General features: G+C 34.5%; 2 protein-coding genes and 1 long non-coding RNA gene across 6 annotated transcripts; 1 reads left to right on the top strand and 2 right to left on the bottom strand.

Annotated features, from left to right (window-relative positions):
- Nucleotides 1-2404: 2404 nt before the first annotated feature.
- Nucleotides 2405-4053, bottom strand: LOC105341338 (uncharacterized). The gene is made up of 2 exons (XR_010714977.1): nt 3142-4053; nt 2405-2739 (listed from the first exon to the last, which is right to left on the bottom strand). It is a non-coding gene; the product is annotated as an uncharacterized lncRNA (long non-coding RNA).
- A 1833-nt stretch (nt 4054-5886) lies between these two features.
- LOC105341339 (CREB/ATF bZIP transcription factor) lies at nt 5887-8272 on the top strand. Of its 4 annotated transcripts, none has more exons than XM_066087661.1 (3): nt 5887-5995; nt 6093-7655; nt 8049-8272. In XM_066087661.1, exon 2 carries the CDS (start codon nt 6139-6141, stop codon nt 6943-6945), a length of 807 nt encoding a protein of 268 aa, XP_065943733.1. In that variant the 5' UTR covers nt 5887-5995; nt 6093-6138; the 3' UTR covers nt 6946-7655; nt 8049-8272. The 4 variants fall into 4 exon arrangements, with proteins under 4 accessions (XP_065943733.1, XP_065943729.1, XP_065943732.1 ...); XM_066087657.1 differs by lacking the exon at nt 5887-5995 and having other exon boundaries at nt 6002-7271; nt 7568-7655; XM_066087660.1 differs by lacking the exon at nt 5887-5995 and having other exon boundaries at nt 6002-7655; nt 8052-8272.
- A 2999-nt stretch (nt 8273-11271) lies between these two features.
- On the bottom strand, nt 11272-14179 carry LOC105341340 (uncharacterized). Its single transcript, XM_011447819.4, has 2 exons — nt 13934-14179; nt 11272-13415 (listed from the first exon to the last, which is right to left on the bottom strand). The coding sequence occupies exon 2, from the start codon at nt 13401-13403 to the stop codon at nt 11898-11900; it is 1506 nt and encodes a 501-aa protein (XP_011446121.3). The 5' UTR covers nt 13404-13415; nt 13934-14179; the 3' UTR covers nt 11272-11897.
- Between the last annotated feature and the right edge of the window lie 1568 nt (nt 14180-15747).

Below are 15747 nucleotides of genomic sequence, written 5' to 3'. Positions count from 1 at the left end.
ACTGAGTAAATTAAAGAAGTTTGAAATTTCCAAGGGAGGTGGATTTGGATTTAACAGAATACCCTTAGATCCGTGCATGCTTCAGGTGCCAGATTCTCAAATGGTCAATCATTCAGAAATCACTGTTTTCTCATGATTATTTGATTGGTGCAACAACTCTGGATATGAGTAAAAATATTGAAATCATCTCTAGATGAATTTTTGGGGCAACAAATATCTCCTATCCCAATCCTTTAAATAAACATAATGTTAGTTTGGAATTCATGCATTTTACAAAGACACCGGTATACAATGCAAATTTTTTAAGACATAATGAAAAATTATACGGATGAAAAGTGGTGATATGTGTAAAACTTTTGATCAGTGCAACAGCAACTTCTTGGTCTCCTATATCAATGAGCCTTATACCAATTAATAAGAGTTATCTAACATTGTTGAGGATTGTAAATAAAGATTCTACTGTATTGGAAGCCAGCACGTAGCATCGAAAGAAGCGGCCCCCCTCCCCCCGCCACTTTTTCTTGCAGAAGACATTTTTCCATAAATTCTTAAATTTACATTTAAATTTTTACTTTTTTGAGAACATGTATTAAAAGGAAGTGTAAATGAAGGAAATCAACGGTGAAAATGAAGCTAAAGGAATAGTTGATCTCCATATTAGTTCACCTTTTTATAAGTAAATTTCAGAAAAATGTTTTCTGCGAGAAAAAGTGGGGGGGGGGGCCAGCCCCCCCCCCCCCCCCCCCCTCTCGATGCTACGTGCCTGTACCTCATATTTGTAGATATGATATTTTCAAAACTATCACTTTAAATGAGTAAAGAAAATATATTTTAGCTTTAAATTTTTCTTTATCTTTATACAAAGCTTTTCTTCTTAGGGAACTCAATATATACCAAAAATATTCCTACCATCCAGCCATACCTTAATTTACAAAGACCGTGAAATTTCTATGTCTATTGTATAATGTTATGAAAAATATTATCACGCTTTATCGTGCATATAGTATCAAGAACGATCACTCTAAATACTTGTATTATCTGAATTATTGAACTATTTAGTTAATTATGATAACAAATGGATTTCCGTTATCCAGTGAAAGATTCTTCCGTGTGTTATCGTGCTTAATTCTCTCTCTGAACTATTTGTACTACTGTTTCACCAGTCGCCATCACTAGCTGCAGGTCTGTAGCTGTAATTCGGGAATAGCTACAGACCTGCAGGGCTTCACACCATCACATTCACGTTACCAAGGATAAAGTAGTGTATTATTTGCCAAAATCCATATGAATTATATAAGTTTTAGTCTAACATAGATAATCTGAATAAAAGTATTCTACATAAAAGAAAAAAGTAGGTTCCTCCTTTGGAAGCTTTTCATAGTGCTCTCATACTCAAGTAAATAAAACATTGAAATAAACAAAAATTCTAATTTGTATCTGAGTTTTGTCTTCTTTTATTGAATAACAATTTATAAATGACAAATGCGTGTTTAAACTAAATCAGTGTGATTTGATGTTTGATGATTGCACGCAGATCCTGAGAAAGTTTTCTTTTTCCAATGACATCGAGATAAAAGCAAGCCATGCAGTTTCCAAGTCACAAATCTACCATCCTAAAAGCTTGTCTTGTCGAATGTTGAACACATTATTGATAAACGTCCGTCTTGAGCCGAGATTATATTTCATCTTGAAGATTAAAACGGACGATTTACATGGATCGATGTGGCGATGTAATAAACTAATAGTCTATTAGTGTTGCAACGTAAGTGTTTGTAGTACCTCACTCCCACCCACCCACCCCCCCCCCCCCAAAAAAAAAAAAATAAATGTAACCCCAGACACCCCCTTCTCTTCCCGGCCAATCTTCAGTCCAGACTTTGGAGTGGACAGAAGTAGTAATCTAGCATCGTACATGTAAGCATGGAAATGGGGAGAAATTTGAGGGATTGAACACCCCATAACTCCCTCAAGTCTACGGCATATGCAGTGTTCTACAAGTTTCAGCAGTGAAAATAAATAATCCTTCAAATTTCAGTATGTTGTACTTGTATATACTTGTATACGTTGACATTATATATTGTAGTAATTTAACTTATTTAAAAATATAATGTTACAATGACATTTAGAATAAAACGCTTTAATGTACATTTTTACGAAACTTTAATTGGAATATACATGTACGAACATGTTTGTTTTAGCAGGCATAACGTTATATATGTTAATTCCATCCTTATTCAGAGTATTACATAACCGATTATCAAGCTTGCAAAAATATAATACATGGCCTTAATTCCAATCCATTCAAAAATAATGTAATAAGGTTAGGCCTATATTAGCGTTCATTGTACTCGTCGGCTCCCTTAAAGAGTCCATGATAATGTCCCGTTCAGAAGCTTTTTGTCAGTTTTTAATGTTTTGGCAAAACGGTTTTTGAAAAAAAAAACCATGACGACCCTTCAATTCCTTATGATGTATTAAACTATTGATCTTGCATGCAAGGTTTTGCTATGTCACCGGAATTTTCATTTTCCTCTATCAAGTTACCGCTAGTTTTCATGTCTGTCGGGTTATATGTCGGGGGCACAATTAGCGTGTAGACTTCGTAGTATGACGCCAAATCCTCGTTTGAGCTGACGACACTAGAGACGATACTGCGGTTACTGTTGATTCGATGTTTGCCTTTGTAGTTTGCACTGGCTCGAAGATGTCTTTTGGGGTCTCGCCGGGTTGATGAGGCAACTGAAATAAACATTATTTTGTATACGAACATGTCTTTCTAATTATAGGTACCTTTATGCACATGCATTTCATTGATTTTCAACTCGATCAGTACATACATGTAATTAAATTTAAATGATAAATGACGCAGCATGATAGTGATACAAGATCGAAACTTAGAAGGGCGTTCATATTCTAGTTTCGTTTGTTAACAATGATGAAAATTGAAAGTTGATGCAATATACTCTAGCCAGTCGTTTGTCCATTTTCTCCTATATTTATACTATAAGAATCATCTGACCACTTGATCTCTGCCCGAGCACTCTCTTAATTAACCAGACTTCTACGCTCCTTCGGCCATGTGGTTAGTTTCTTATCGCAATATATATCTCGATATCAAAAATATAAATAAACCAACCGTACCTTTAGCTTTTTTGGTGTGAACACAGAGAGCGATGACAGCGATGAGGATTATTAAGAGGAAAACGCAAACGGTTCCAAAATTCAACAAATCTGTTAACTCATCTTCCATTTTCTGACATGCTGACCGTCCGCTTGAAGAAGGGCTCTGTGATCGGGCTACAAATCGACTGGAGATTCCATCGTAGTAAACTCAATTGATCGGTGGGAACTCCGAAATCAACAAACAAAAGACCTGCCTATTGCTTACACACACAACAAGGGGGCATTCTGTTGTTCTGTGTACACGGGAATGATTAACACAAACAAAAACATTAAAAAGATACGGTTGTATATAAAATGTATGTGTTGGGGCTATAACTTTAATCCCTCAATGTATTAAAGTCGCGAGACAATTGATTTCCAGCGATGTGAGACCAAACTTGTAAAGTTCCGCTGGTGGGTTTCTTTTATTCTTAGGGGTTATGTAATCAGTTTTACAAGATCCATTTATCTTTTGATGACCACAAATGATAAATAAACAGCGAAAAAATGGATTCATCCTTAAATTTGTCTGTCCTACATTCTTCAATTGATTTTCACGCGAAGCCATCTTAGTAAGTCAAATGTGATTAAAGCGCATTGAAAAAGATTATATGTATATATGGTGTCAAAAATATAAGGGTATGTACAACACTATAATAATCTCTTTAAAAGGAGTGCATGGAACCAAAATGGCACGACATTAATCATGCTTTGTTTGGCCACCTTTAACCTACACACATACATGTTTATTTTGGTCATCAAACCCACCAGCGGAACTTTAAAAGTTTGTTTCACATCGCTGAGAATTGTTTGATTTTACATATTACGCAATTGCTTGACAATATGCAAGCTTTCAGCATCTTTTAATTTAAGTAAATGAATTCAAGCAAATGCAATGTCTATTGAAAGTTATCCATTGATTAATTGTTGACATGCAAAAATACGAAAAACTACATTTAAACTCTAAATATGGAGAATTCATCGCTATTGGTTCAAGTTTCATCCTTTGCATATACTATATTTACTTTACAAAAAAACGTTATCCTATTTAAGCGCACCACCTCTGATATTTTTAACGTTGAAAAAAAAAACGTGCATGTACTTAAACAATTACGTACATGATATATCTGTTCTACTAGAATGTTAAAAATAAGATTTGAAATGTTGACGTTAAATTAATGTTAATTTAACACCATTTTAATTAACAAAGCCCTGAACTTTCAGTATAGATCGAAATTTTCTATTTCTTGCGTCAAATCAAGTTAAAAATGTCGCTGCATGGTTTCAAGCGAAATATAACACCGCGATTGTCGGCGTTGTCTTAGCTCAAAAGCCAGAAAAATCTGGTTGATTTTAAAGAGCCACGGCCGAGTGACCTACACTGAAATAGACAGGCCTACGTCACATTGCCGTTTGACTCAACTACCAAAGTCCAAGCTCTTAAAATGATTCTACTTCTTGCTAACTTTAATATTTGAATTATCAACATGATCCAATGAAGAAAAAATGAAAAAATTTTGTTTTCCAGGCGGTCCGAGGCCTATTTTTGGGAAATTTGCAATGTGGTTTAAAAATGAATGTGTTTTGGGGTTGTTTTTTTGGGGGGGTGGGGGGGGGCGGACCCCCCCCCCCCCCCCGATATCTGCCTATGAATGCTATAAATAGTATGTCAAAAGCGAATTTTTAGCATTCGTTCCGTTGAGTAAAATACATTAAATGCTACATGTATTGAAGTTGTTTTCGGATGAGTGATCTTAAGGATGACGTTTACTCAGAATGAAAAAAAATTCCACTGATGATAATGAAAAACCAACTATTGTGTGTTATAGACCTTTTATTGTAGTGTTATTTTTCATTTTCAAAAAAGTAGGTCAATGACCTACTTTTTGAGTTAATGGCCATTGTATATTTTTGGAAAATTAAAGGAAATCACCTAAAATTTTACACTATGGTTGAGATTTTCTTAATTGTGAAAATAATACAAATTGCTCAACACTTTTGAAAATGAAATACAATTAACGAATGGCACTGATACTAAATTCATACAAAGCATTAAGTTTTCCTTCACAATTTTTATAAATATTCCAGTCCGAATTTCCTCTATCACTTTTCAAATTCCTATCCATTTTTGATCCAATTTTACAAAAAATTGAATGATGATAATACAAAAACATTTATAGTATTAAACTACTTATATTGATCTTATTCTGTTGGCATATAATTTATATGAGGTCAATGATCAAAATTTTGAGATATGGTGTCTTTTCTCATTTTTAAGCATATTTCAATATTTTTTAAATTCATGCCATAAGGTTATTATAATGAATAAATGAGGTAAAACTACCAGAAAATATGCAAAATTATATAGACTAAAATATAAATTCTCAACTTTTAATATTAGAGTACTTCCAAAAATGTTTTGGCAGAAAACAAAATCTGCAAAATTTAGTCCGAATTTCCTCTGTTTGGCAAAAAGTCTATTTTTGTTTTGGCATAATTCCATAATGTAGTAGAAATATCGAATGTTATGTCAATAATAATTCATTTCACTGATACTTTTTGTGTTTAGAACAAATTTTACTCATGACATTGAACTTTATAACAATCCGAATTCTAGAACTCAAACCCTGAGTAAACAACACCCTTAATCAGTTAATTAAGAATTAATATAAATTGATACAGGGTAACTGTCAACACTACATTGATTTGAAATCGAATATGTTATAGTACGAGTCCATAATATGTTTGCGCATGCGCTCTCATCTGCCGCAAGAACTACGCACATGCAACGAAACAAAGAGAAAGACCGCCATTACTAGAAAAAAAGCAAAAGGTGAGAATTATTGGGAGAAATCTAAAAAAATCTTTCGATTTCTCAGGTTATTAGATAAGAAGATGTTATCTATTAGCCCCCTTTCGTTTCTTGACAGTGACACCGAAGATAACTCTGATTCAGTTTTGTCCGGATCAGCACAAATGAGTGAGCTGGATTTGTTCGATGGTCTTGTTTCACTCGCTGAGCAAGATCGTATAGATACCGTTACTCCAAAGATGCAAGCAGTTAAGTCAAATCAAGACGCCCGTCTTTTGGGGTACATTTCTCAAAAGAACATGAAAGTTATTTCAATTGTCAAAGAAGAACAATCTCAGAAGGACAAACAATATGCACCTTGCATGTCCAGAAATGCTATAAATGCACGGGAAAACCGACAGAAAAAGAAAGAGTATGTGAAAAATCTAGAGGAATCTGTTGACATGTTGAAGTCGGAAAATTCGGAATTGAAAAATGAGTGCGAGTCTTTGAAAAAAACTGTAACAAACCTCACTGATGAGGTAGAGTACTTAAAGGGTGTACTTGCTAATCAGTCCACATTAGCATCTATTCTACACAAGATATCCGACATCCCAGGGCTGTCACTGTCTACATCATTTAAAACAACAGAAAAAAACAATAATTCAGTCACATCCCAACCCAAACGTTCGAATCAAAAAAGGTGTTTAGAAAATCAAGAGAACGAAGGAAAAAACAATGTATCTGAGTCTAAAAAATGCAAGGTTACAAGGTCATCTTCCAAACAGGCACAGCAGTCCACCAAAAATGGTTCATCTACAAAAGGTATATGTGAGAATTCATCTGAAAGTGTTGATATGTCTGCAAATTCCAAAGGCATTTGTTTGCACATTTCTGGATCTTCAGTCTCTGTGGAATTGTGTGAAGTGTGTTCAAAGAAATCTAAAAAGAACCAGGAAAAAGACCACAGCTATGGCAAAATCAGTGTTTAAAAAGTGATCAATTAATCATAAAATAAAGAAGTGAATATCAAAAGATTAGCCATAAGCAGTTTTTACCACAACAGCCGTTCTAAATTTATGAAATGCTTGTTTTTCTGTTTATGATTTTAGTTTGTACATTTGAAATGTTTATTTGATTTTAAATCATTGTTATTTGAATGCATTTTGCTTAAGAACAACAAATCAAAAAGAATGTTGCCCATATTTTTCTGAAAAATGAATCTAAACAAATCTGTTTACAATTACAGCTCAACCTCCATTGACAAGATTGTTGGGGAAATTGTCATCTAAACGGTGGAGTATAAATAAAAACTAATGTATGTGTCGTTATTTGATATTTTTTTTTTAGGTTTGCATTTAATTATCTGTTTAAGTCATGATACTTTATCATTTTAACTTTGGGAGAACCCGGGAAAAGGGGCAAGCGACTCTTCTTTATAATTTCACCTGTTTGATTTTATTAATGCTTTACCACTAGTTTACAAAAAATATATATGATAATAATTTGAAATCACAAATTAACACCCTCCCCCCTAAAAAAAATTTAAAAAAAATTAGTACAATTAATGTGAAAAATTGCATATTTAATGTATGACTTTATTTTCTCTTTCAGTTGATGACCAGAATGACTATCTTAAGCTAGGGTTGGCTTGAGAAGCGAGTGTTTAAGAGAAGCGATACCAATTGTTTTCATGAACATGGTAAGGTTCATATTGCTTGAAATTAAATTGAAAAGTTTACTTAAATTTCAATTAAAATTCATTTTCATTAGGGGAATTGCAACCCACTTTATAAAAGTTATCAATTTGAATGGGGACCCTGGGCTCTTTTGGTTGAAAATTTACATTTGTTGTTCTTGAGCATTTTTGAGTAGAAAAACACTTTAAATGTTGTGCCAGAGACAACAATTTGTAATCTTGAAAAATGTTGATAAGAAATGATATCTCTGAAAACTTCTGTATACTTTATCATCTTGTGCATATTGCACTATTTATTGACTTCAATGATTTGCATAATTTTGAAATCTTGTATATATTGGTGATCATTGTATTAGATTGGTAGTTGTTTTCATTTTCATGTAACATTGGCATCAGAAGAGGATGTGATTGACATTTTATAAACAAGTCCAGAAGTCCTGCATGATGCAAACATTGGTGTAAAGTGTAAGTAATAATGTAAGTGATGTGTGATCTGACATTCTGCAAAGACTCTTATGTTGGTTGGACAGGAGGAATAAATATGTTGACTCCAGCTTATAAAAAAATGTATATATCTCTACACTGTACAATATTTTGAACATTAAATATTGTGAAGTTGCTTTGTTTTGCGTTTTCTTAAGAAAATTATCCATGAGAGCCATACCCAGAGGCCATAAATTTTGGCCAAAATTAGTGCTAATTTAAAATTTGACTTTCAGAAGAGAAACTAAAGCACATGGTTATGATAAGCAGAAATTTCTTTACCAGCATTGTGAAATTCATTGCCCTGAGGGTGGGGCCAGTATGTCCATATAATATAGTGAAAATGTATTATATCTTAGAAAATCTTCTCTACTCCCATATTTATTTGAAAAAAATTAAATGTATTATGATGTTATGAAGCCCTCTTCTTCAATTGTGAAATTAATGCCTCTAGGGTCAGCAGTTGAGGCCCTCTGCGCTGTGTCAATATGGCCTTGTCTTAGAAATCTTTTGGGGGGGGGGGGGGATTTCTGTAACACTAGTATCGCAGTCAGGAGATAAACTTATTGCATTGTTATTATTTTTATAATGTCCTGTTTTTAAATTGAGAAAATTAATGCACATAGGGCAGAAGTTTGGGTTTTTGAATGGGGGGGGGGGCTTATATCTTGTATTTTTGAGAAAAAACGAAATGCAAAGTTATGATGTCTATAAAGCCCTCTACCTAAATTGTGAAGTTCAAGCCCCCTAAGGTGAGGGTACAGGGACAAGGATGTGGCCATTGGGCCATATAGTGAAAATTTATTGAATGTTAAAAAACCTGTCAGGAATCTTTCTACTTGAATTTTAAATCTCATGGGTCGGGGTTTAAGGCTCTAGGATGGGGCTTCTGAAATAAATACTTGAATAAAGTAATCTATTGCTGTTGGCCGTGCATTGCCCGGAATTGTGGACATTTTTCATAATTATTAAAAACTCTTTGGCCAGAAAAGCTTCAATTTGAGTAGAGGCATCCTCAGGAAATGAATACTCCAATTTAATCGAGCCGGGGTCCTAGAGCTGGGGGGGGGGGGGGGTTACTTGGGAACAGAAATTATATTGTGCTAAAAAAATCAAATAATATAATATATGGTATGACTATCTCTTCTTTTATATGCAAGTACCGTGACAGATTGTTAATTCTCAGTTAAGACTTGGGGCCCCATTACAATTATTGGGCGTTAAAAGTGTGACGTTGTTTCATATAGGCCTACCGTGAAACTCCTTTAGTATGAACACAAATATAGCGAATTCTTTGATATAGCGAAGTTTTTTTGAATCCCCGGTAAAATTCTTACCAAATCGCAGCAAAATTTTACAGTTATAACGAATTCGGATATAACGAATTAACGGATATAGCGAACTCATTTTGAATTCCGTAGAGGTGAATAATAACGGCATTTAACACGAACTTATAACGAATTTCTTTACAGTTAAAAAAGTTTGCACTATCATTTAACATAACAGTTTGAATGAATTTTCATAAATATTTTTCAACTCAATCCTATTATTAAAGGTATCCAAGTAACGTATTTTTTTTTAAGCCTCAATGGACAAAAATTATAGTCTGGTGAAAGAAATATGTATATAGTGAATAAAGTTTCCCTATAGTTATTATAAATTACGAATTCGTTATTTGAACATTGGGGATTCATTCGGGATATGAAGGTAGCGACATTGCAGAAAAAATACATATATGTAATTTTTTCCTGCAATGATCGCTACCTTCATAACCCGCATGAATCATAAAAGAAAGCATTTTATTGTTTATATTAACATCTCTCTTTTAACTAATTAATAAATTGATTATGAAAAATAAGTAGAAATCACTAAATTACTGGTAATGTACGTACGCTAGCGAGAAGAAACAGCCAAATCGTCTCCTGTGAGACTTTGAGTCTGACATCATCATGATTACTTCGTGCAGTCCGTGATAATTTGGAGGTCGCTGAAGGTTTAGACCAATCGATAAACAGGGCGTGTCAATTTCAGACCTGTCAATATCTTCTCAGTTTCAGCTGCTGTAGATTTCGACCAATCGATAAACGGGGCATGTATATTTCAGTCTGGCTGTTTCTGTAGAGCTATGAATTAACTGTAAGTTTTCGTAAGAAATAGAGGGAATAATACTTGGTAGATGTAAATATATAGATATAACGAATTACGGATATAAGTTAATCCATTGGTCCCTAGGACTTCGTTATAACCGAGTTTTACTGTATGTGTGAACAATTGTCTGAGATTTTCAGAACTACGAAACTCAATATGTGATGTGACTCTGAAATCACCCTGTTACAAGAAGAGCTCAATGTTTAACATAAGAATATCTGGAGAAAAAATTTAGAATCCATAATAATGTACAGAATACCTACTACATTATCCATATATATTTTGTATATATGACCCCGTTGTTTCTCAGATGAGCGCTGTGTCCTTGGGCCTCTTTGTTTACAATTTTTAGGCAATTTTTGGACCAATCGCATTATCTTGGGGTTTTTTTTAATACAAAACAAAACTGTTCAACTTGGTGATTTTAAGCACTTCAAATATTCATGCATCTTTGCTTAAAAGACGACGAACTAGAGCAAAGCTTGGAATGCAAAAAATAACTAGGTTTTTAGCCACATCTGTAATTCCGGTCAGTTATTGTAATCCGTATATTTATTTTCCAACCACATTTTTTTCTAGCGAAATCTGCCAGTGGTTAGTGATCAAGAGAAGAATCCCTTTTGAGAAGTGGGATATAGGTGTAAAAATATTTTCTTAAAGAATATACATGTACATAATTATGTTTTTCAAACAAATTATAACTTTAATGTACGTCAATAGACAGACATATTATATCTCGTGCCCACTGATAGTTTCTGAGACCCATTTTAAGAATTGAGTACCCTTTTTTGAGACCGTTACAACTGAAATGGGCAAGCTTCGACCTGGTTGACGACTGGACACTACTGGCCTCGTTTCATATTTTTTTTTTTATAGATTTTTAATCTTCAATTGAAGCCTGTAGCTGCCCATGCAGTTCAGAGATTTTTTAAAAGCATTGTTCTGTCCTTGTATGCTTAATTTGCTGCAAAACAACAAGTAAAACCTCGTATTTATTGCTTATTTATCTTTTGACAATTTTGGACAGAAACAAGCCAGTTCAAGAAATGTATATGCTTTTGTCCTTAAATGTTCAAGATGGCCGTTAAATAATAAAAATTGCTGACAAATTGTTAACAAAATATGACGGTTACCAGAAAGGAAAATGTAAATATATGAAAAAAAGAAAAAAAAAAGCAACACTATTTGTAAAACGTCAGCGCTTTCATTTCATTTCTTCAGCAACACGCTTATTTTTCTTTTTTTTATATTTATTAACGGACACTGTAAAAATAGATCAAATATAACGTCTTTTGGTCTTTAGTATACTTCATCGACTGATTTATTCCTCTATATACCCACAATCATGCAAACTGCCCCAAAAAGGCGTTCTTTACAGACGTGAGTACCGAACACCAATATTTGTAAACAATAATACAATACACTCTAAACAGATTTACAGAAGACATGAGGAAGAATTGGCTGGAGTCCTGTGGTACACGCTATCCCTTAAAGTTAAAATCCAAAACGCGTACTGAACATATACTTCCCAACAACCAACAACATATTATTTTCATACAAAAAGTAAAATTTTAAGGTTATGTGTTTTGGTGCAAGTTTTTGTCTTGAAGCTAGCTAACTTTTTTCACACAGCTCCAAAAATTCTTGTTCACCTTTAATCAAGTTGTCAGCAAAGCCTCTATGTTCTACCACCCGTTTAGATGCCCATGTGAACCTCTCTGCGTACATCCTTTGGAAGTATTCCTCAATAGCCATGCGTCTCTTCTCCATAACCACCGGATCATTCAAGTCCGTTCGCTTCTCTCGAATTTTCCAAGTTTTCTCTTGCTGCGGTGTTGTGACGTCATTCTTAACTATATCCACCGGAATCACGTCCCACCCGGCTTCTCCCTCAATGGACAAATCGAGAGACGGTAAATCGTCCAGTTCTGTACGGTGGAGTTTCGTGTCATCAATCTTCATCTCACTGCTGTCCTTTTCGAACAGTTCCCACTGCTTCGAATTGAAATACCATCCATCTCCTTTTGTGTCGAAAATTTCCCATGTTTCAGCCCATTTTCGAAACAGTTTAGGATTTTTTTGAAAGACATCTGGAAGTGGAAATACCTTTTCGTTCAAATCTTCAGCGGAAACTTTCGTTTCTTCTATTTCACCCGTGGAAGCAAGAGTGACGTTATATTTTGCACATGCGCGCTGGAGCTGGTCTTTGTACTCGAGCAAACTTTCACCAAGCTCTTCAACATTCCTTGATATTTCCTCCATAACGACATTGATATCCTGTTTGAGGTCTGCGATTTCCTCATTTTTATCCTTTCTTATCTTGCTCACCCGACATTTTTTCATGCACAAAACTATCGTTTTGCAATCTAGTCCATCAAAGAGCAAATCGAGGAACGGTCCAGAAAAGGGACTTTTGAAATGATGCCCCCAACTAGAATAATCAGATTCTTGAAGATCAGGGTTCCATTCTAGCAATTTCTTTCTTTTAATAGCGAACGTGTATGGGCTACATAGATCAAATAAAGCAGGCATAGAAACAGCATCGTCATGGAAACTTAACAAATCTACGAATCCCTTTTCATTATTGTGCTCATTGAGTTCTCTTAAGCTATAACTTTCCGCATAGACACCGTACGCTGCAAGTCTATGCTGCATATTCTCACTACTTTCTTCACTCAATATAGCATTAGATTTGGCTATTTTCGATTCTAGTCCCTCAAAGTGAATCATGTCAACCGCTAGGCCCGAATTGGGATTTAGGGGCGTCAATGGCGCCCTTATCTTTAGATAAGACTTTGATTCATCCATGGGGGTCTCCTCCGGCAGGGGATCCGCTGTTCTTGGTTCCACGTGTTGGGGGGCAGGGTTTTGCTGGACTTGGTTGTATGCAGGAGGAGGATCGTGGAGCTGTTGGCTGTTGATGTGGTTTGTGTGGTTTTTATTTTCGTTTTGTTGATGTTGGTTTGCGTGGTTTTTATTTTCGTTTTGTTGATGTTGGTTTGGGTGGGTGCTGTGCTGAGGCCCCGGGGTCGGGCCTGGGTTGTTCTGGTTTCCCGCTCTCTGTCTCGCATTAAATTCAGGAGACACCGCTCTCACCTCGGTGCTGGCAGAACACCCCATATCGATTCTAGTCTGTCAAGAAAAATTAAAAATCATTTTCGTTTGATACGCATATATAGAACTGCTGTAAACATATCGATTTTTGAAGGCAAAAACTGCAAGACATTATCCTTTATTAGACATGGTGTTTTTAAGGGTTGAAATAATATGACATACTTTATCAAGCCCAAGCATACAAGTACGTAAATGTACAAAAAAACTATCTCTTAAAACGCAGTTTAATCATGGCACATACTATTAACCACACTTAGAACGGGCCACCTGACAGTGTGCCAACACCCTCATTGTCTTGGGTTTTAAATGACAGTTCTCGAATGTTTTTGTTTTTTTTTTTATAAAAGGTAGATCCAAGTAAATATAATCAAAATGAATGACAAAAACTACGCCGTAAAAAGTACATGTATATATACATTTTTCGTTTCAGTTTGAGAAACTATGTCCGAACTGCGACCCTTGTTTCCAAAAAAGTTCACGGTTTATGACAGAACATGCCAACATATGTTTTATACGTAAAAATTAAATGTACCTACCTTTTTGCACAAACTTCGTCAATGGCTATTAGATTGGTCGTCATCAAGTTAAATGTACACGGTCGGTCTCTGGGGATACCCTGGTCAATATTTACATTTTCTGTTTTGCAATACAATGCAATTTGCGAAATACTAATGATTATCATTTGCACGATTGCAGTGTTTTTCCATTCCCGAGAGTTTAAAATAATATTCCTACATTGAGTTCACAGATCACCTGAAAGGGCTTTGTCTGGAATTTTTTAAACTGTACAACTTGCATTATATCATAATCAGTTTATGCCATGGTTCAATAATTTTTTAAGGGGTGTACACATTTATTGGTCATAGAATATACCAGTATTATAATAAATTCAAAAAATCAAAAGCATTCAATCTCTAAAAAATGAGACGTTAGACGAATTTCAACCATGGGGGGGGGGGGGGGTGGTATTATTACTACGTATATAACTTTTAATGTATTAGTAAATCAAGTAAGATGAAAGATTGCATGGACTAATGATTGACCCTATTCCTAGCTAGGGGTAGACTGGCAATACCCAAATAGTCACATTTTATTAATATCACCCCTTTTTGATATCAAAAAATGCATTCTACATCGCGAACATTGACTTCCTTTTCTGTCCGTCTGTCCCCTCTCTCTCTCTCTTTCTCTCACTCTTATCAATAATTGCATTCTTAATTGCGAACATTGATTTGATATGTAAACAATTATATATGTGGATCATTTATTAATGCGAATGTGAAAGTAAAAGTTACAAAGGACCAAAAAAGCAAATTTATAAAAAAAAAACAACAAAAAACCATATTTATGACGCGATATAGTACTTTCTCTGTTACTTCTCCTTCTGAAGAAAACTCTAACATTTATAATTTTCAACTACATGTACGGGTTCAGTTAGGTATTAATCTTCCGTCCGACTATCTGTTATACATTTGGCTTGGCTCAGTTTCAAAGATTTTTTTTAATCAGACTCCATACCCCAGTGGCATACATGTAATTAGAATTATGTCGTAATATTCTTATACATGTATAATTTTTGTTTGTTCTTCAGTTTTTTTGTTTTGTTTTTTTTTTTACATGGTTTAGTTTATAGTTTACATTTTTCTCCAACTACGTACAAAGATACACACTGAAATGAGCAGACTTACGCTAACTGATCGGGAGCAAACTTCTCAAACATTTCTCGTTCGCTTGTATAATTCATGTCGTTTTTCGATAGGTCTCTTTTTGCTTTTGAGTTGCAATTCGGGCTCGTGTACGGCTGTAGTTTGGTTTTCAATACATCTATATCGACAATAACCATGGCAACACTTAGTCATACATGGAAATTCAAAATTACTGTTGTTACAATTGAAAAAGGATCGTTGCAATATATTTTACTACTAGATAATACATCTAGCTAGTCCATCAAACCTCATTCGAGACGTTTTTAAACATGATTTATCTAATAAATACGGTTTCACAATTTGAAAACTGTGGTTAACAAATATAATTAGCGTTATCAGATAAATATAATTTCACAATTTGTGATTGTAGATTATAGTTTTACCGATGTGAATACATGTATATATTTTTGTTTGCAAGATCTATTGTTAACGTTTAGTTACAGACAGATAAACTAAGATTAGCATTCGTAAACTTGGAAACTATAGTTAACGAATCGTTCACTAAAGTTCACGGATCGTAAACTATAGTTTACAGTCAATATACCTAGTTCATCAGCTGTGGAGTATATGTTTAGCACATTTTTGTGAATTTGGCGTGCCATTCTTAACATGGGATAAAGGAACTGAAGGGGGATAATATTCAA

This window comes from Magallana gigas, chromosome 6, assembly GCF_963853765.1.
Source record: "Magallana gigas chromosome 6, xbMagGiga1.1, whole genome shotgun sequence".
Classification (NCBI taxonomy): Eukaryota; Metazoa; Mollusca; class Bivalvia; order Ostreida; family Ostreidae; genus Magallana; species Magallana gigas.
This window is presented reverse-complemented; position numbering and strand designations above follow the sequence as displayed.